Below are 21,811 nucleotides of genomic sequence, written 5' to 3'. Positions count from 1 at the left end.
AGCTGATTTCCCAGTGTGAAGCATCAGTCCATTCCTTTGAAGGGTTTTAAAGGACAGAGTTATTTCGTCACTGCTGCTCTGAATAGGGTTTTGAGACAAGTCGTAGCAGAAGTATTCAGATCCCTTGAAAGTGGCAATATATTCTTCTTTTCCTAGAGGAAAACAGATACATACATGCGTAAGTAAAACAATAAATACACTATGTAAATCAGATTTCAACAGAAAAAAAAATAATCAGTCTGCAAATTAATTCTTGGCTAACAAACATTTCTGATTGATGAAAACTGTCAAGGAGAGTCAAATAGTACTGTAGGTGGCAGTATATACCATTCACTAAACATCCTCAGACATTGGGCCATCAACTACAGTTGCTAAAGCTGACAGTCTTGAAAATTCAATTAATTTTTAAGCATCACTGCAAGAGCTCTGATCAGAGATAGCAGCTCTGTGATATCTCCAGGGTGTGAATCAGGTACCATACATGCATATGGGATGGTTCTACTCTGCTAGCAACAATGGCCTCCAAAGTGTTTGCAACATTCTCTCCATCCAACTGAGGCATTATTTTAATATTCAGTGAGATGTTTATATTCAAAGATCTTAGTCAAGGGCCAAATATTTTCACCACTGAGAAACCATAACAAATTAACAAATTATCTGGTGAAGGGAAAGCAAGGAAAAAAATTAGAATTTGGTCTGGGAGTAAATAGATCTCCTGTAGAGCATATGCATTTTTTCTCCCTGGATAAAGGGAGCAGTGATAGAAAACTTAATGGAGTTAGCTGGATTGTTGATTCATTCCCTGATCTCACCAAGCAGATGGTAGGGCTGGCTTTTATGAGGCTGGTAAGAATTCCAGCACATTATCATGGGAATAGCATATAAATGAAGTCTAAACATTTCTTCTATATCTCAGTCTTTACCATTTTTAGGAGTAACAACATGAATCCTGCAAGATGCTAGACAAATCAAAAAGAAGTGTGGCTATTTGGAAATAACTGTGTTCTCCCATTAACGAAATAAGTTTAACCAAAGAAAAAGTGCGAGCCAAAATCTTCTTCAACTTCCTGGGCAATGATGGCATTATACCAAGAAAAATGGGATGGTATGGTCTGGACTCAGCTTCTGGTGAGCTATAAATATGGTAAGCTATAAACCACAGGTAGTACTGAAGAATCTTAATCGATTTCACTGGTAATATAGCATCTCTACTATGTCTACTGGATGGCTCATGTACCAAAAAATCTCACTCTAATGGAGGCAATAGCTTATGTTGTTTTATTTTTTTTAACCTCAGTGTTATTTTCATTTGATATACAATTCATGTCCTTGTATCAGAGCTCAAATCAAGGTTTAATTTCACCAGGGCCCAATGACCTGACTCCCTGGAAGCAGAAAGTGCCATCAGTGGCTACAAGTAGGCAACACATGGCACTGAGTAAGGCAGTGAGCACCTAGGGACTTTCACAAAGGAGTATGCCACGGAAGAATAGTCACTGCCTACTAGTAAACTATTAGTAAAGACTAGTGGTTAGGTCATACCTACCACATTCTGAGGTTAGAGTCATAGCAAAGACAATACAAACCTTATAAAAGGTCCCTCTCATTCATACACTCAAAATATTGGCTAAACACCTGTCAAGTGTTAAGCCCAGTATTAGTGTTTTGAATTATTGGAATGAACCAAGGCTGACCTAATTCTTGGCTCTGAAAGTTTACAGCCTAGGGGTCTGCTTCTAAATATTTCTGATATAGTGAAGGAAAAAAAGGCAGGCCAAAATACGAATTTAGATTCCAGCACAGCCACTGTCTAACCATACTGGGGGAAATGATATGTCTTTTTAAATCTCCATTTCTTAAAATGGTCATTGATACCAATCTTTCAGGATAAAATGAGATGCTTGTAGAGGCATGTGGCAAAGCTGGTGGGCACTAGAAATGGTAGATGTCTTCCTCCTTGCCTACCTACTATGATAATCTAAAACAAATAGTATTTGCCATACTTTACTATGAAATTAAAAATATTTTCTTTAAGAACAGAAACAGAACAAGGATGCCCAGTGTTAACATACTATACTTAAAGTTCTAATTAATGTAGGAAGACAAGAATAATAAGAGTATTATAAAGATTAGAAGGAAAAATAACATCATATTAGCAAATACTATTGTATAAATTGAAAGATCAAGACAATGTTAAAAAATTATTGGACTTAATATTTCAGAAAGATTGCAGGGTTCTATGTATTTGGGACTATCAATGTTTTAAATATACAGAAAGAGATCTATAGCTTCAATGAAACTTTAATATAAATCGCAATGAATTTTTTAACTTAAGGTGAGAAGTTGATTCCATAATTCTACGGAAAAAATTAAGAGCCTAAAAGAGCCAAGGTATGGTAGAGAAAGAAAATAAACTTTTCTATCTAAAGATGGGAATTTGTTAGAAAATTATAGTAATTAAGATAATGCATTAGGATAGACAAAAGGGGGGAGGATAAAGACAATCAAACTAGAAAAAATCTTAAACATATATGAAAATGATTTATATCGAGTCAAGCATTACACCGAAGTGAGCAAAGTATAAACTAATCAATAAATGGTCCTGGGAAAACTGACAAAATGGATCTTTACATTATTTTTTACATTATATAATATTTACATTATATTTTGTTTGTTTCTATGGAAAAATCAATTCTCCATAGACTAAAGATATAAATTGGTAAGATAAATCTGTAAAATTTCTAAAAAACAACATATTGTGATACTGAAGTATGTAAGGATTTAATAGACAGACATTGAAAAGCCCTAATAAAATATTGATAAATTCAACCACACTAAAATTAAAAATACCTATTCATAAATAATACTGTAAAAAGAGTAAGAATCTGAAGTAAAAACTGGGAGAAAATATTTTTATACATGTACATACATCATATATGGTGATCTTCTTATTTGAAGATGATATTTGCAAAATTTTTATTCCGAGTGAACATTCAGAACAGGTCTCTGAGCAACAGGGAGTCCTAGAGAACCTCCCATAGTCCAAACCCTTAATTTATCGTATTAAGAAAGTGAGGCCCATGGAGTTTAAACACTTGTCAAGTTCAGAAAGTGTGCCAATAACTAGAACTCAGCCTTCTGACTACACTTAGATAATATATAACGAAGTCTGGGGGCTTGAAGAGGTTTGTTTGGTCTAATTAAAAGGCTATAGCATTTTACCCATGTGACCTCATGTTATTCCAAGTCTGCATACATTGGAATAAGTCTTGACAAGAGATTTGTTTGTCAGATAATATGGCAGAGTGAAAGAGAATCATATTAAACAGAGTCTGCAATTCACTAGATAGTAATCTTTTTTTGATGCAAAATATTTATTACAAGTAATATTATGCAGTAGTTTCCCCCTCAAGACTTGTGATAACCACATCTTTTAAATCTGTAAATAATGTTATTAAAATAATCTCACAAAAATTTATGCTTTGCAATCCACCCTAAATACCAAGCTTTTAAAATTTGAGCGTTGACTGTTAACACTATGATATTCTTATTACTTGAAAGTGAAAATACAGTGTTACTCCTTTCATATTGTTTAATTTCAAATTTGGGTAATTCAAATTTGCATTAAATGCAACCACAGTTTTGGAAAAATTCACTCTGTAGAATATGCTATTACTTTAGAACATCATAAATTAGACATAAATCTAAGCAGGAAAAATAATTTTGCTATGTTCTCTTTCATGAAAGAAGATGTATACTATATGAAAATACATAAATCATTCTATTTTCCACAATATAAGATGACTGTATTTCTCCAATTCTTTGTCTGCTACTATATCGTTCATCAAGTTTTGTGCTATATGCATTAAGTCATATGCAAATGACAGCACAATGAAGAGTTATATAAGCTTTACTGTTGAACATTTACAGAATGGGTCCATGCAAAAATGTAGCTCCAAATATCTTGTGCACTTCTAATACATGCTAAAACAATAAACATCAACAAGAAATTTGATCCACAAATATACACAAACACACATACACATACACAAATACTTATATCCAGGATATATAAATTATTTATATAAATCAATAAGAAAAAAAGACTAGGAAAAACAGACAGAATACTTGAACAGACACTCTATAATAAAAGAGCATACATATGAAAAGATGTTCAACTTTATTCATTAGAAATAAAAATAAAACCAGTATAGCCCACTACAATGAGTAAGATCAAAAAGACAAAATGCACCAAGTGTCAGTGAGGATGTGGAACTAGAACTCTCTTATATTACTGGTGGGAACTAATTTTTAAAACTGTTTCGCAGTAACTTCTAAAACTGAACATATGCCTACCCTGTGACCCAGAAATTCCACTTGTAACTATACATCTGGCAAAAATGCACACAAAGATCATTAGAATAACGTATCAGAATGTTTTCAGTAATGCTACCCATAATAGCCTCAAAATGAACACCATTGAAATACCATCAATAGTAGACTGGAGAAATAAACTGGGGTATAGTCACACAAGGGAATACTAAACAGCACTGAGAATATGTTATACAACTACCATGTGCAAAAATATGGATAAATCTCACAATAATAATGCTGAGCAAAAAATGCCAGCCACAAAAGAGAACATATATATGATCCCAAGTATATAAAAATTTTAAAACCAAGCAAAACTAATTTGGACTATTGTAAGTCAAGATCATAGCTAGGCTTGGTAGGAATGGAAGAGGTGCCAGTGAGGAGGACTTTGGGGAGCTGGTGAAGTTCTGTTCTTGATCTGGTTGGTTATGTGTGTGCTCAGAGCACAAAAAAATCATATAGCTCCACACTTATGATACGTATACTTCCTAATATTTTATTTCAGTAAAAAGCCTAAATAATTTGGATAGTTGAGAACAAAACAAATTAATCTGATAAAATATTACCTTGTTATGTTGGCTGGATGCACTGATTTTGACAAAATCAGTGCATCCAGCCAACATAACAAGAAATTATAGCGTTCCAATTTTTCCATTGAACTCTTCCTCAGAAAATCAGAATAGGAAGAATTATGTATTTTTATCTAAGCTATTGGAGAATATTACCTTCCTGATTAATAAGGTGATGAACAAGACACTACTCCTATTAATGCTACATTTATTAGTAAAAACAAAAATAATACCAATAGTGATAATATCAATTATATTGCATTTAAAAACTTTTGAATGCACAGTAATATCCATTAATATTACTTCCTCTTCAAAAAAAAACCCTCATAACATTTAGAGAAAGTATATTAGGCTGCATGGGTATAATTATAATTGTTTGAAGGACCATCCTCTAAATGTATTGACCAATGGATCAATATCAAGATGAAAGGACTTTCTATTACTAATTATAGCAATGTTATGGTAGAATTAAAGAAACAATTAAGAAATAAACTTCAAAAACTTGGAGCATTTATTTAATATTCTGTATTAATTTGCTTTATGTTGCTATAAATTGGAGAAGAAATATAGCAAGGTACCTTTGTAATTTAGTTCTATTCAATTTTCATCTATCTAATAGCTTGGATAAAAATATATAATTCTTCCTATTCTAATTTCCTGAGGAAAAATTCAATGGAAAAATTGGAATTTTATAATTTCTTGTTATGTTGGCTGGATGCACTGATTTTGACAAAGTTAAATCTGATGGGAATAAACCTGAGTTCTATTTTTTGGTCCAAAACCACCCAATTGAACAAGTAACAGTACACAGGAAACATGAGTTCCTAGACACAACAGAAATAAAGCTCCAAAATCTTTGGAGGACTTAGAACATGAATCATTGGTATGATTAAGGTACTCAAAAGGTCCTTGTAAGCATGGGTTACATTCATAAAAGCACATAGAACAGGGCTGGGATGGTCTTGTGCTTTAGTCTTGGCCAACTAATGACTGTTTATACTTCTTTTTGGATGAGCTAGGCTGTATTTGGACATCTGCTAAGATAGTAAATGGCTTCTAGATTATGTGAGGTAATATAAATAACTCTCTAAAGAAAAGGCTTAAGGTGCATATGACAGTATCTTCAAATATCATAAAGATATCCTTTAGAAAAGTAATTCCATTCTGCATGGAATCAGGTATATAAAGAAAATCAAAGCATAAATGCTATGAAAAAAATATGGTGAATACTTTCTAACAGATGACATTCCACTTGATAGAGCCTTCAGTCTTTGGGTGGTAAATTGAACAAATGGATCCTTTTCAACACAAAGTATCACTGATTTCTACTTCATAAAGAGGGATGTAGGTTAAGTGACTCCCCAAGTTCACATAGACATTAATTTTCAGGATAATGCTCCTTCCCATTATGCATGGGGTAAAAAAATGTCAATTTGACACCGTTCCACAACTTTCAAGTTCATGGAACTTCTTTACTAACTGAAGGATGCCTGTGGGTAGAGAGAAGGCCTGCTGCCCCTCTTCATCAATGGCAGGCCATTTCCTATGCCAAGAAATGGGCCTACATTATTGTTTTTGATTCTTCTTGCTTTTCATGTAGCTAACCCAAATCATACAGGTTTGTAAGGTTTTAATATATTCATGTGATTCTAAGGTTGTGTTTGAACCAAACCAGGTACTAAAATCAACATGTGAAAAAAACCAAACAAAAACAGGCATTTGAGGTGGAGACTTGCTTCATTTGTTTTTCTACTCTAGAAGTGAAATACACAAGAATGTTTTGTCAAAACATCCTTGACTAAACAAAAGCACACACTAAAAGTTTACATTATTAAATTAAATAATAATCCTTGCTATTATTTCTGACTGTAAAGATAAGGCAAGTTTAGAAAAATAGAAAAGGAAAGTCTGCCTATTGAAAAAATCACATTAGGTTAAATCCTCAGTCCGTAAGAAGTGTAATAAAAAACAGCGTTGTTTTATTTGCCACAACCCTGAGTAATTTAGAAATTAAAACAATCAATTGATTACAATAAGAAAAAAAATTGCGTTACTTTATTATTTTTTAAAAGATTTTTTATTTATTAATTTTTAGAGAAGGGAAGGGAGGGAGAAAGAGAGGGAGAGAAACATCAATGCATGGTTACACCTCACATGCCCCCTACTGGGAACCTGGTCTGCAACCTAGGCATGTGCCCTACACTGGGAATTGAACCAGCGACCTTTTGGTTTGCAGGCTGGCACTCAATCCACTGAGCCACACCAGCTAGGGCAAAAAAACACATTACTTTAAAAGTAGAGTAATCACTCTTCCCTTAAATTTCCTATCTAATGTAATATAAAACATTCCAAAATTCCCAAATATGATCCAATCTATGTAAGTTCTGAGGCTAACTTCTATTGTCTGAAGCAAGAAGTCAAGATTTATAAAATATTCATTCTCCAAGGTTTTATTTCAACTTAGGTACACGTCAAGGCAACCAATCTGGAAATAAGTTGTCAAGCATCCATCAGACAACTCCAAAAAATAGATATACTTTTTATGATATTGAGGTTATTAAATATGAAAGCTAAAGAAGACTTAGATATTACTTAGTCCATGCCTTCATTTATTCGTTGAAGAAACTGAGGGCCTAAAAGATAATATTATGGTCACATAACTAAGTAGAATAGAATTAAAATATAACCTCGCCCTCTTGATTCCAATTAAAAACTCTTCCTAATTTCCCAGATAGGGCCATGAAATGAGCCTTTAATTCATGATCAAAACTAAGTGCAGCTTAAACTTGAACATATTTTTCCAGAAAAATAGGATATGGTCCAAAACTCTAGCATAACAATTTTCCAATTCTATTGTACAGCTGATTTGCATTTGTTTAAGTAACTGCAGGTGCTGTGAACCAAATAGCCACTCTCTGCCTGTCTGGGCTGATGACCAGTCAGTTCTGCACAGATCATAACCAGGGAAAGTAATAAACATATACTCTGGCATTAACCAGGTGTGCAATATTGCAACTTCTGGGGCCACCTCAGGCTCAACTTCAAATAACTGAATATATGACAACTAGATTGTAGCATCTTACAACCTAGGAGAAACCAGTGACACAACCAAAATAAAAACACAGCTTGGTGAGTACAAGCTTCAGAGAATCTCCATATAAACTTATAATTTCTTTGTGTGACAAGTAAAGAAGTAAATTATATAATATATAATTATAGTAATACAGTTATATTTATAGTAGATTTATAGATCTACTATATTTATGAAATCACCTTACTATCCACTTGGCCTGTACAATATAATTTATAACTTTTACATAACATTTGAAATAAATGTCATCTCTCATCTCATAGTCAGAGCTGAAGAGGAGGGGAAGGATGTGGTATGGATCTAGACATCTTCTTAACATCTGCCTTAGGACTTAAGTCTTCTTGCATTTTGAGAGAGAGAGAGAACAGAAAGAAAATGGGAGAGAGACTCATGTGGCCCAACCTGGTTCATCCTTCAGCTCCAATCTTCACATAATACCCCAGAGCATCTGACTATTGGAATCCTATGGCCCAGCAGGTGGTCTTCTTGTAATTTTGGCCAGATGGCTCAAGCTCCAGCCTTAGTGGAGTGTCTGCTTGACCCAGAGAATCTTAGTCATCCTGCCTACACCAAATGTTGAGACTGCAGGCAATACTCCTGTTGGCTCTTTCCCTGCTGCCAGCTCCCCGCTCCCCTCCGCAGAAAGGCACAGGGCAGGTCAGCAAGCCTGATGCATGCACTGCCAAGGATGAGAAATGTGGAATGGCAGCCTTCCTTTTCTGCAAGCATACTCCAGCTCTCCACACGAGTCTGCAGTAATCTCTTCCCCCAATTAGCTTGGACAAAGGAAGTGTACTTCTCCTCGAACAGTAAATTTTCACAGGGCATATGACCTAATGGCTGTTTTTGCCTACTCTCTGATACTTAATGCTTAGGTAGATAGGGAAGGTGGGAGGCGAGGACAAGGGTAGCGTGTTAGAAATGGCCGCAGGGCCGATTTTGCTGTCTTCCAGTAAGTGCTGCGAGATAACCTGTTCGGTTTTTAGAGGTTCTTTTTATAGTGGAGTTTATTTAATTTATTTTGTTTCAGGGGGATCTAGTCAACAATTCTATGAGGAACATCTCTCTGAATGTGCATTATATACATAAATTCATACTGGACATGTAGTGGGCAATCAATCATTACTTACGATTAGCATTATTTTTAAATACTATAATTTGAAGTATTGTTCAGAAGTTAAAAAAAAATCAGCTTTTTTGCCAAAGTTTTATTTAATTAACAATAATATCATTATGCCCAACACCCTAATCTAGGAAAGTTTTTGGTTAATTAAGGTTCACAGCATAAAGGAAAAAAAAATATGTCTGTGTTGATGGTTTATTCTTTTAATCATGTTTGTACCTAGATGATATGCAAAGTGATTTCATGAGATTTTTGTGCTTTTAAATTTTTCATTTTTCATTTTCTCAGGGGAAAAGCCTTGAGCTAAGAGTCAGGAGAGTTGAACACTGGTTTCAATGTAGCCACTTTTCAGCTCTCTGCCCTTGGCCACCCCACTTAGCCCCGCTGGGCCTTATTTTCCTCCCTAGCAAAGTCACACAGCTCGACTAAGTGATCTTCAGTGCTAACTTTAAAATGTGATGGTTCTATAATGTTCTTGATTTATTGAGCCACAGTTTTATTGATTCACTCAATAAACATTTACTGAGGCCCAACTCTGTGCCAAACTCTATTGCTTCCCTGCTGTCAAAATCAAGCAAAATACTAGAGTTAAAATGTCTTTCAAGATTCTGATGGCTGCTACTTTTAAAAGGAAATTTTTATAGCAACCTCTGTCTCTTTGGGCTTGTTTTCATCTTATACTTTAAGGACTTAGAAACTGAGAAAAATAAAGGGACAGGGAAAGATTTTCTGGTCATACTCAATCAGAACTAAACTTTCTATTCTGATCATCTTTCTTCCTTAGCCCCCCCAAAAATACCTTTGACCGATTTCCTGGACCCATGTATGCTGGAGCATTAAAAGAATATGTTTAATGAGTTTTTCTCTCATATTTAAGGTACTTATCCATGTAAATGCAATTCCTGAGATAATAAAATATTTTAAGAGAAAGCTGATATTATAAATTTATATAAATTAATTTGGGATTACACATATTTCTCCAATAAATGTATAGAAGAATCAGTCAATGTTAAATAGTGTTTTCCTATGGATGGCTAGAATACTTAATCTGGAATTAATTAGGAGACCTGGGTTCAGTTCTCCACTTTACGGTTGGTATATATGAACACAGGTGCCTGTAGCAGAGTCTAAGTTTCCTGCTACAATGATTATATTCATGCTGTCATGTCAAGCATTCAGAGTTTTTAAAAATGAAGATCTGTAACATAATGATTATGGAATTGCTGTTATTATTAATTATGTACTGCTTCTTCCATAACCTCCCCTCATCCCATCTAGCTCAGCATTTCCCATCCCAGGTACTTCATCTGATTTGAATGCTATTTTCTCAATCCTCCCAGGTATGGCACAAAACTAGTACCTTTCTAAATACATAGGAGAGAAGTTAATTCACTATGTTACAGTATATTCCTTTGGGCCTTATTTCTTTTCCAACACCAGGAGAGGTCAAGCTTAAGTGTAAAAACACAGATTTTATTAGAAAGATTTTTGGAAATGGCTCATAGAATAGAAGGAATCATGGAACCACCAAGTCTTGGAAATGAAAGCCAGGAAGGTCTAAACTCCTCATAGTAGAGTTCCCAGTCTCCTCTGGGGTCATATCACTCATGTAACTTGACTGCGGTGAACCCGAGACACAAAGTAACTCCTTTCAAGTTCTGAATTCCCCAAAGCAGATTAACTGATTAGTTCAGCTTGTGTTAGTCAGAAGTCTTTACTCTCAGATCAGACTTTTACTATTGGAAGGGGTGGAGGGCAGGGATAATGGGATTATAAAACCTGGCCAAGTAGGGAAAGCAATGTGAAAGGAAGACATGCTGCTCATTGATTAACACCTGACATTGTCAGCAAGTTGATGCTGGGATCTAATATTAAAAGAGCATCCTTCTTAGGATGTGACAAATTGTTGCAATTTTCTTTTTAGTTTTACCTATGTTATAAATTTAGAATTTAGACTCCACTGTAAAAAAAAAAAAATATTAGTTCATTTGTGACTAATTTTATTTGAACTATGACACTTCACCAGAAATCACAGAACATCACAGCGAATCACAGCATATGAACTTTAGAGTTGGAAGAGGAAGACCTTATACAAAGGTTATGAGATTGTCCCTGGCATCAATAGGGCATGCATAAAGTTGGGATGAGAAGCTGGCTTTCTAGACCAGTTGATCCAAACAGTGCTGACCAGAAGAATCACCTGGAAAACCCTTTTAAAAAACATATTTGTAGCATCTGGTGTCCTAAGTCCAAATTTAATAAGCTTGGGGTGGTATTCCTGATACTTTATTGGTACTTTTGAGTTCCTAGTTACTTCCAATAATAAGCTTAGCCTGAAAATTACTGTATTTTTTGCAAAGTGTTAGGACTTCCCTCAACTTACTTTCTCCACTGAGAGAACCCATTTCCCAAAAAGAAAGTACAAAAAGTGAGATGAGGTAAAACAAAGAAATCAAAAAACAAAGCACAGTATTACTTTTTAGTTTGGAAGTAATTTGATTGGTGAGAGAACATTCTGGCCAGACTGAATAATATCATCTCTTGAATCAGCAGCTGTAACTCACAATAATACATCTGTTCGCTTCTCACTGTGAGAGTTCTCTGGTCTCAAGGATAGGACAAAATTCCACATTCACAGGCGGAAAATTTTTTTCTTTTCTACTTATTGTAAGAAACCAAATGTCCTTTTGAAACAAGACTTTCCTTTCTAAAAATCATTTTCTTTGACCCTATATGGAGAGAATATATAATCTATTTTATTTTCCATGCTACAAATAAGTTGTCTCCATCTCCATTCCCCAACTACATGCCTTCTCTATGAACAATTTCAAAACTACAAAAGGTAAAATGATTCAAGAGCTTTCAAACATTTCTTCCCAGTTATCCAGGATTCACATATAATATATCAGTTTTGTATTTACAAATGCACATTTGCTACTTTTTATAGAAATTACTTTAAATTAACTTAATTTTACAGATAAGAAAACTATGACCCAGAGATCTTAAGAGATATGGCAAAAAATACTCAGTTTGCAAATAGCTCAGACTAGAATTTGGATTTCTGACTCTGAATCCCATGCTTTTTCCACTACATGCTCTTGCATTTCTAATGCTGTTTCAGGTAGGTTTGAATGGACATTTTCACATTTTCAGAAGAAAGAAAATATTTATTTTAAAGAATATAGCACAGTCTGGTTTTTGTCCAACATGACATTCAGTCTTAATTTAAGCTCTTTCTCTGATACCTAGTTTTTATAATTCTGAGAGAAAATATACAGAATTTCAGCCTTATAGTTTTCATATGATCAAATAATATTACTATCATTTTTCTGAGCTATAATCTCAAAGTGAAATAATTATCTCAACTCCTTCACAATATTTGCAATAACTATATTAAACTTATCATCAAAATTTTAATTTTGTAGTTTTTGATATATAGTATTATAGTGAACACCTGACTCAAATGTTCAACTATTCCTACTTAAAAACAGACAATGTATTTTAAGTCTGTAGTATTCTTCATGATGTGAAGAAAAGCTATATCATTTTACAATAAAAATAAACAAATTGAATGCATCTAACTATGTTGACAAGAAGCTAATTACTGGCTAATTAGGTCTATCAGGCTGAGGCGATATACTAAAATGCTTAATATTCATAGTGATTCTCAACTTGGCATCACAATGAGATCACCTAAAGAGCTTTGAAACATACTGATGCCTAGGTCCCTCCCCTCCACCCAACTCAATATTCTCATTTAATCGATCCAGTGTGTGGCCTGGGTATTGAGATTTCAAATGTTTTCCAGGTGATTTTAACATACAGACATGGAGAGAATCAAATGTTTAGAGAGATATGACCTAGGCATTTATTGTGTAATAATTGTGCCCCTATAGCTGTACTAATTATAATAATGTGACAAAATTACATGGTTCATAAAGCTATAAAAAGCACATTGGATACAACCCACCCACATATAGTACTGCTTTACATGTGCATATTGCTTGAGAAATTAATAAACATTTGGAATATTTCATCTTATTAACTGGGAATACTTAAGTGTATTTCTTCTCAACCCTTTGCGCATTATCAGACTGACTTTAGACCTTTTAAGTCACAGTTTTCTTTTAAAGGGCCAATCTTTATGTAAAATCACATCATTGAATACTCAATCCCTTCAGATAGTATGGAAAGCTAAAACCTGTGCTGATACTACATACATATCTTGTTACCCACTCAGTCACATTTAGCCAAATACATAGAAACCCCCAAATTACTTGAATTCAAATGCTTTCATTGGGGAGGGAGGTATAAGGGGACTAATTGATAATGGACAAAATATAATAGTTATATATTTCAAAAAATGTGGCCCTCCTGTCCAAAACTTTCCTTATGCAAACATACAAGGGTTTTAAGTATTTCTTAATACTTAAACCTGATACAAATATTCAAAGAAGGCGAAGGTTCCAAATCCTTAAAAGCTTGTGTGTTTTATATGTTGGTCAGCATAAAACCTGAAGCTGATAAAAAGAATATAAAGCTAGGTATCCCACTATGTATATTAAAAACAAGGATATTTTACTCCAAAAAAAAAAAAAAAAGCCACAGAAGGAATTCCTGGGAAAAAGCAGATAATACGTACAGAAAGATGCAAAGCAAGAGATAGCCCTGAGAGAGTTAACAAGGAGAGCTGACACCCATTCATCAGCAACTCCTTGGCAGGCCCATCTTTCTTTCACAGGTGGCACATCTCTGTACACTGCAGGCTGAAATTTTAAATGTCTAAGTTTCTCTTCCTTATTCTAAAAGACAAGTGCACAAAGGACTGATTTTGGCTTCTCCTACTGCTGTGCCTTGATAAACAGTCGGCTCAGGATTTTAACCAAGTCAAATGCTGACTAAAAGCCACCTCACAAAAGCCTTTAATATATTTCTGCTACTGTTTCCTTTACATGTATTTCAGTTTAAAAACAAAGGATTTCTTCCCCATGTCCCCCATTTGCTGTTGCTCCTTTGACTCATTAAAAAGCAGGCTGTGTGAGTGCTGAAAGGGGGGAAAATGGAAGAGTGGGCGGATGGGTCAAGACGGAAAGTCCCTGGTACTGGCGGGCTGTCTGACTCTCTTCCCTGAAACAAACCCTTCATTTTCCTTCTAGCTCAGATTCAAGGAAAGCACAGAAGCAGCCCTTCAGCCTTTCCTACTTCAGGTCAGAGTCCTTTTTCTACTTGGCATACAACCTAGATACATGAGAATTCAGTACAAAATGGAAAGTTTTATGCTTCCAAGCAATTCAAGTGCATTCTGTGGTTCTTTCGTCCTGCGGGCTGCCTTAGCAGATCCGAGGCGTCTCTTAAAGCAAAGTGGTTTGAAAGCTTTGAGGTTTTCTTGGCAACCAGGAAGAATAATTGGACTTCTCTTGGAATAAGATCATATTCAGCAAAAAAGATCTGCTGTGCTCAAGGTCATGGACCTTGGCTCTGTGGATATTCAGTTATTCAGCAGAATAGCCACTCTAAACCTTCAAAGCACTTTCCGATGCTGCTGCAGGTACTGTCTGTGGGGACCTCCCTGACAGTCACTGAGTTCTTGCATCCACATGTGTCCTTTTTGACGAGGTCTGTTCTGCCCTCTGATAGCCACATTCCCTTTGTACTTACATATATGTATGCAATCCCTTAGATTTCCAGAGAAACACTTCCATGAACCAAGGTCTGTGTATATACATAAATGACAAAATAGCTTTTCAAGAGGGAATAGATCTTTTTAAATTGATGCATTTCAAAACCTTAAGTCTTAAGCATCATTTTAGAATGTATTGTTTACAAAATACGCTATAGAAGCCTGGAGGAATTAATGAAATCATTAATTTAAAAAAAACATACTAGAGACCTTACTACCTGTGAGTCTCTATGTTAGTTGCTTCGAGGAAAACAAAGATGAGTAAGACAGAGATCTACATTATAGGCTGTTCACATAGCAAGGAGGATAGAAGGCATATAAAAGGAAAGAGCATGAAAATTAAAAAGAGATTATTTCCAAAGTGTTGAGATGCTTTTCATAAAAAAAAGGTAAAACTTAGGTGACAATTTGAAGAATGACATATTTGAAATGCAGGGGATCTGGGGAAAAGCCATTCCCGGTGAGGAGCTGGATGTGAGTGAAAGTTTTGAGGTGAGGAATCAAAGGTGGCATGAAGAAGAATGGCAAATGAGGTGAGGGTGTTTGGTTCAAGCTGAATTGTAAAAGCTCCTGATAAAGGGAGGAGATATTCTTGATATTTTTATCAGGAATATCCACCTGAGAGCAAATGGTGAATTATTATTGATTGGCACGAACTGAAGGACAATTGTGCCTCATTTGTTGTTAGGAGTCTAATAGTTTTGAGCAATGCAGTCTACCTAAAATGAACGTAATAATTTCAATGTAAAAATTAGGAAAGTTAAGCCTTTAGAATGCACTATTCCGATGTAGTTCAGAGGGAGATAGAACAGATGAATGATCCATCATAGATATTTTTATTTTTATTCCCTGTCAAATAGGCAAACATTTGTGAGGAAAAAGCCTTCATGTAAAAAGGGTTTGCTTTGCATTATCTACCCAGGAAGTTATTTCTCTAATGATTCAAGAAAGTAAAGTTATATTCTATTTAACTGTGAGATATATTCTAGTAAATTGCATTAAATGTGATTAAAGAATATAATAAAAAAAGGCTTTAGTGTCTTAAAAACTACTATATTGAACATATGAGAAATAATAGTACAAGGCACCCTTTAAAAATGTTGTATGTGAATGCCAACTATTTTTTTTTGTCTGAAAGTTTATATTTCTCCATTACCATTTAATCCCCTAAACCCACCCCCACCCAGCAATAACCACATTGTCCTCCATGTCCTGAGTCCTTTTTCCTTTTTGTTCAATCACTCGGCCCCCTAACCTCCCTCCCACCAGACACACACGCACACGGTAGCTGTCACCCTGCTCTCCATCTATAAATCTGTATCTGTTTTGCTTGTTAGTTCAGTCTGTTCATTCAGTTCCACATATGAGTAAAATCATGTGGTATCTGTCTTTCTCTGACTGGTTTATTTCACTTACCATAATGTTCCCCAGGTCTATCCATACTGTCACAAGGGGTAAAATCTTGTTTTTTACAGCCAAGTAGTATTTCATTGTATAAATATCCCATAGTTGTTTTATCCACTCATCTACTGATGGACACTTGGGCTACTTTTAAATCTTGGCCATTGTAAATAACACTGCAAAGAACATAGGGGTGCTTATATTCCTTTGAATCAGTGTTTTGGGTTCCTTCAGATTTCCCAGAACTGGGATCACTGAGTCAAAAGGCAGAACAATTTTTAATTTTTTCAGGTATCTCCATACTGCTTTCTGCAATGGCTGTACCAGTCTGTATTCATATCAACAGTCCAAAAGGGTTCCCACTTTCTCCACATCCTCACCAGAACTTGTTGTTTGTTGATTTATTGATGATGGCCATTCTGACAGGTGTGAGGTGATATCTCATTGTGGTTTTAATTTGCATTTCTCTGGTAATTAGTGATGTTGAGCATCTTTTTGTATGTCCATTGGCCATCTGCATTCCCTCTTTGGAGAAGTGTCTATTCAGGTTCTTTGCCCGTTTTTTTAATTGGGGTTTTTTTTTTGTTTTTTTTTTTGGTGTGGAGTTTTGTAAGTTCTTTATAAATTTTGGATATTAACCTCTTATCCGGTGTATCAGTGAATATGTTCTTCCATTCTGTGGGTTATGTTTTTATTTTGTTGATGTTTTCCTTTGCTATACAAAAACTTTTTAGTGTAGGACAAACTTAAGGGAAAATGAATGCAGAGCCTAAATACGTTTTCTTTGACTTCATTCCTGGTGTTGTGGTAAAGAGCACCGTCTCCAGAATCACAGGCGACAAATCACTCCATCACTTACTAGTTTTGTGATTAGTGGCAAGTTTACCCAGAGGTTAATGAGTTGATGCTTATAAAATTATTAACATAGGAGCTGGCCACAAATGTCATTCAGTTCTCTTGTATACAATATTTGTTCATTTGATTTTTAAAATCTTAAAAAATCAGTTATATTAGCATTATTTCATGGTGAGCAGTTTTCATTTCTTGATTAAGAAAACATCCCTACCCCCAAAATTATAGATATTTTCCTCTCTTTTTTCTAGTATTTCTAAAATTTTGCCATCCCTTTACTGTTTAATGATATGAATGATATGTGAGATGAACCAAACTTTACTTTTCCACATGTACAATCAGTTCTTCCAACACTATATATTAAATATTACATCTTTTCCTGACAGTTTCAAATACCACATTTATCACACACTAAACTCCAACTGTATTTGATCCATTTCTGGACTCCATTCTTCTCCATACACATTTGTTTGTTTGGGTGCCAGAGCCAGACTGATTTAATAATAGTCATTTCATAAGACCTTTTAACCTCATGTTGGAAACTTACCTGAATTACTATCTTTCTAAAAAAATTAGCATTTTATGCAAATATATGTTCACATATTAATTTTAGAATCAATTTGTCAAGTCCCCTCTCCTCAAAATGACTTTATGAATTAAATTGCCCTAAATCTATATGTAATTTAAAGCTTGAATCATCCTATGCAGGGGCACATGGCTTATTTTTCACTTATTTGGGTCCCGTATTATATCCTTCAGTAAAGTTTTATTATTTTCTTTATGTAAACCTGGTACAAGGCCAGCATTTTTAGTGTTTGGGTAAGCTTTCCATATTCCTAAATATCTTCATGAGGTACAAAATCCTTACTATTTAAACCCCTGCATTCATTTAATATACCCAATGATTTGAAAGAAAATCCCATCAATATTTTTGCCTTTCCATTTTAGCCTTCTATCCTGATTCTGCTCAGTACCTGAATTGATAAGAAAAATATTCTTTATTTTATTCTTTTGGCCCTGAAAAGAATAGCATTTTCACCAGACTTATATACGCACCTTGAGAGTCATCAAGCTATATTATTTTAATATTATATTTATGGCAAGAAACAGCTCCTATAAATTTCAGAAGAAACTATCAAAAGCAAAATATAAAAAGAAAACCTAACTTCACTAAAAATAAAGAAGCAGACCCTACCTAATCACCATGACCTACAGTCAAAAAGTAAGGACTATAGCATCCTGATAGATGGCTATTAATTTTAATCTTATACATTTATAGGATGGGATAAAATTTTCTTCCTTACTGGAGGACATTCTTCATTCTTAGTTCAATTTTTTTTAATTTAGCCTATCCTCCAGGATGAAGGAAAATCATTCTTCACTCTTATTCCCTAATAACAACCATAAGGGACATAAAGCTACACTGGAAGTCAAATAGCCACCTTCCTCCTGCAATTTTAGCGCTGAGGTCCAGCACTTAATGCATTAATCCAGGAAATAAAAATGCTGCAATTTAAGCCAATTCAAGATGCCAGGGGAACACCCACAGGTCTATTAAATATAAATTTTTCTTTTTAAAAGCATAAATATATAAACTGAGTGATTTTGATATTGAAAAGAACATGTCAAATTACAGGTCCATATGTAACCCAAAATAAACATTCAAAGCCACGTCTCAAAAAGCAGTATTTTTCTATAAACTGTATAGAAAAGTGTCTCTAATTTTCATTTTTAAAATCAAAGAAATAAGAATGAATAAAAATAGGACCTGAATATCTCTTTTTACCAGACTTAATTTTTTTATATAGCATTTAGCATTACCTTAGTTATGAAATATTTATTTATTTCTCCATCTTCCACACACATGTGAGCTCCACATGGGCATAGGAGTTTTGCTTTTGTCACTATCATCGTGGTTGATCTCCACTACGTCCCAGGGACTTGAACAATGAGTGGCACCTAGGAGGCACTTGGTGACCACCTATTGATTGAATTATTCATATATCCTTAATACAAGAACTAAATATTAACTTCATAAATTGTTTCAAAATATAGATGGATCTTTCTGTCATTACCTATGACCCTTAAAGACTTCAATGTCAAGAATCAAATTCTGTTATAAAGCTACTGCCTGAACATGACTTCATGAATAACTTTTATTTACATGACTCCCAGTGTAAGGAGGGAAACATGTATTTATGACACACTAAACAAGTCATTCAATTACATTTGCTGAAGTCCCACCAGGGAAGAAAAACTGAAATGTGCCTTTGGGGCATATACTCAAGGGACACTGGAAGGGCTTCCCTATAAGGGAACATTCTATTGTGGAGGCCTAGGGAAAGAGGAAGAAATAAGGTAGATGGAAAAGCAAGGAACATTCTAGGTATCGACAAAGATTATCTGTACAGTTCTGAGGCCAAAGAATCTTGGCAAATTCTAGAGGCTATGAAAACAGAGACACACTAAAAAGGAATCAGGACAAAACAGGTGGAAGGAAGCGATTTTATAGGCGGACTTCCTTCTCACACTGAATTAGCCAGTGGGAGTCCTTGGAACTGCCTGAACTTTCCTGTCACAGCCTGATGCTTCATCAGTAACAAGTGGAAACAGGAAATACCTTGCAATTGGCTGATTTGTTTAGCCACGTGGGTGACTCCTGGCTTATGGAAAAAGGCATTTTGTATTGAGAAAGTCTGAAATTCCATATATATCTTTCCAAATTTCCTAAGTACAGTGTGATATGAGCAATCAAACTGAGGAGAAGTGACTCTGGCTGCAGATCTGAGATCTTCCCATGGGAGGACAAAAGGGAGCCAAACCTCATCAATCTATTTTAACACTAGTGACACAAAATTTAATCAGTCAGCTATACAATTCCCAGTTTTCTTATGATTCCTCAACTTCCATAATTGTTCCTACCTCTGTATTTTCCTCTTTTTTCTCTGACCTGTGCCACTGGCCACATACTTCCAGAATCAGCCCAATCCCCTCACAAAGATTTTTCTCTATTTGATACCTCCCTCCTCTGACCTTGTTCAATATTTTATAACCTTTATTATACAATTTCTCCCTCAGTTGTATATGATTCCTGAGGGGATGGGAAGAAAGAAAGCAGGAGGGAGAAAGACTACACATGTGAATACAGAGTATTTTTCTAGAAAGAATATTTCCAATGAGTACATAAAAAATCAATTCAAGGTCAAGCATTATATTCTTTGGAAGAATATTTTTCGATTTGACCATTTTTTAAAAGATTTTATTTATTTTTAGAGAGAGGGGAAGAGAGGGAGAAATAAAGGGATAGAAACATTGATGTGTGAGAGATACACTGATTGTTTGCCTCTTGAATGCCCCCAACTGGGGACCTGGCCCACAATCCAGGCACATACCCCGACTGGGAATAGAACTGGCAACCCCCTGGGTTGCAGGTCGGCACTGAGCCACACCAGCTAGGGCCAATCTGATCATTCTGTTTAAATATTTTTCTAAAGTATATTTATGCAATAGAAGGTCCTTTGGAATAATTACTTACTAAACAAATCACATCCATCAAACATATCTCAACTTTAGACTTGTTTGCGTAAGTCATTCCTTAGAGATTGCCCTAAAGAAGAAAAAAGTAGAAACTTGTTAAATGGTAGGCTAGGGGAAAAATATAAATTGTCTAACTTATTAGACAATTTGAATGCCTTGTATTTATTGTTTTAGGTGCTCAGGATATACATGGAAGGTACAATATCTTTCATAATATTAAATTTAGTTCAGAAAAATTCCTTGGCCCTCCAACATAAAAAATAAGGCAAAGAAGAGGAATAAACAATCCATGGAATTAAAAATTAATGATAAATAAATCTATGAAAAATTATACAACTTTACAAGCATTTAAATTAATGCTTGGGAAAACAAAACAGAAATGCCTTTGTGTTTTGCATACAATATTCAGCACTAGTTGACTGTAATAAGACAAGCACTTCATATCTTAACCAGTGGAAATACAAAGTGGTACAAATTATGGGGAATAGAAATTTGCAGTTTTTTAAATGCTCAAAGAAAAGTTCTACTCTTATTTTAATAATTTCACTTCCAATAACATATCTATGGAAAAAAATCAGAAACATGTATATTATGATGGACAATACATCCCTAAAATTCAGGAAAGTTATAAATAATTGAAGTATTTAATTACTGGAAAACTGTGAAATAATTTATGAAATAACATTAAAATGGAAAAGCTTGCTGTTGCTAAAAATCATGTTGCACATGCTAATGATGAGGGAAAAAAGTCACTCCCCACATAAAGCAAAACAAAGTAAATCTTGGATGTACAAACTGTATTATGAGTTGTATGATTAGAATTATATTATTGTACATATGTATGATATACACACATATACATATAAACACATTTCTGGAAGGAAATACATTAGAATGTCACCATTTCTGTTATATAAAAAAAAATGTGTGTTTTTCTTTCTTTAAATCTTTTTGTATCTTCCAAATTTTCCATAATAAGCCTTTCTGTAACTATAAAAAAGTTAATAACATTAAATGATTGAGACTCATTTTGCCATGTTCATGAGTTATCCTACATAAATAGCTCCCTTTTACAAGTCAAGCCAAAGAGATGCCAAAGCATATTGGGTCCTAAAAAGACTCAATTGCCAACAGTGACAGAATGCAAAACCTCCCACAGAGACCCTCTTCTCTTTCACACAACA

General features: G+C 34.6%; 1 protein-coding gene across 6 annotated transcripts in view; it reads right to left on the bottom strand.

The window, feature by feature from the left end:
• NRXN1 (neurexin 1) overlaps window positions 1–21,811 on the bottom strand; it is a 1,065,318-nt gene that overhangs the window by 666,700 nt on the left and 376,807 nt on the right. For all 6 annotated transcript variants that reach the window (XM_054575454.1, XM_054575455.1, XM_054575456.1 and 3 more), the window contains exon 3: window positions 1–152. This exon is cut by the window's left edge and continues 150 nt beyond it. In XM_054575454.1, the coding sequence (XP_054431429.1) occupies window positions 1–152 (152 nt within the window). The remainder of the gene's footprint in view (window positions 153–21,811) is intronic.

Source organism: Pteronotus mesoamericanus, unplaced genomic scaffold, assembly GCF_021234165.1.
Source record: "Pteronotus mesoamericanus isolate MK-2021 breed Mesoamerican mustached bat unplaced genomic scaffold, CSHL_Meso_final contig_291, whole genome shotgun sequence".
Lineage (NCBI taxonomy): Eukaryota > Metazoa > Chordata > Mammalia > Chiroptera > Mormoopidae > Pteronotus > Pteronotus mesoamericanus.
Note: the sequence above shows the minus strand (reverse complement) of the source record. Positions and strands in the feature narration are given on the sequence as shown.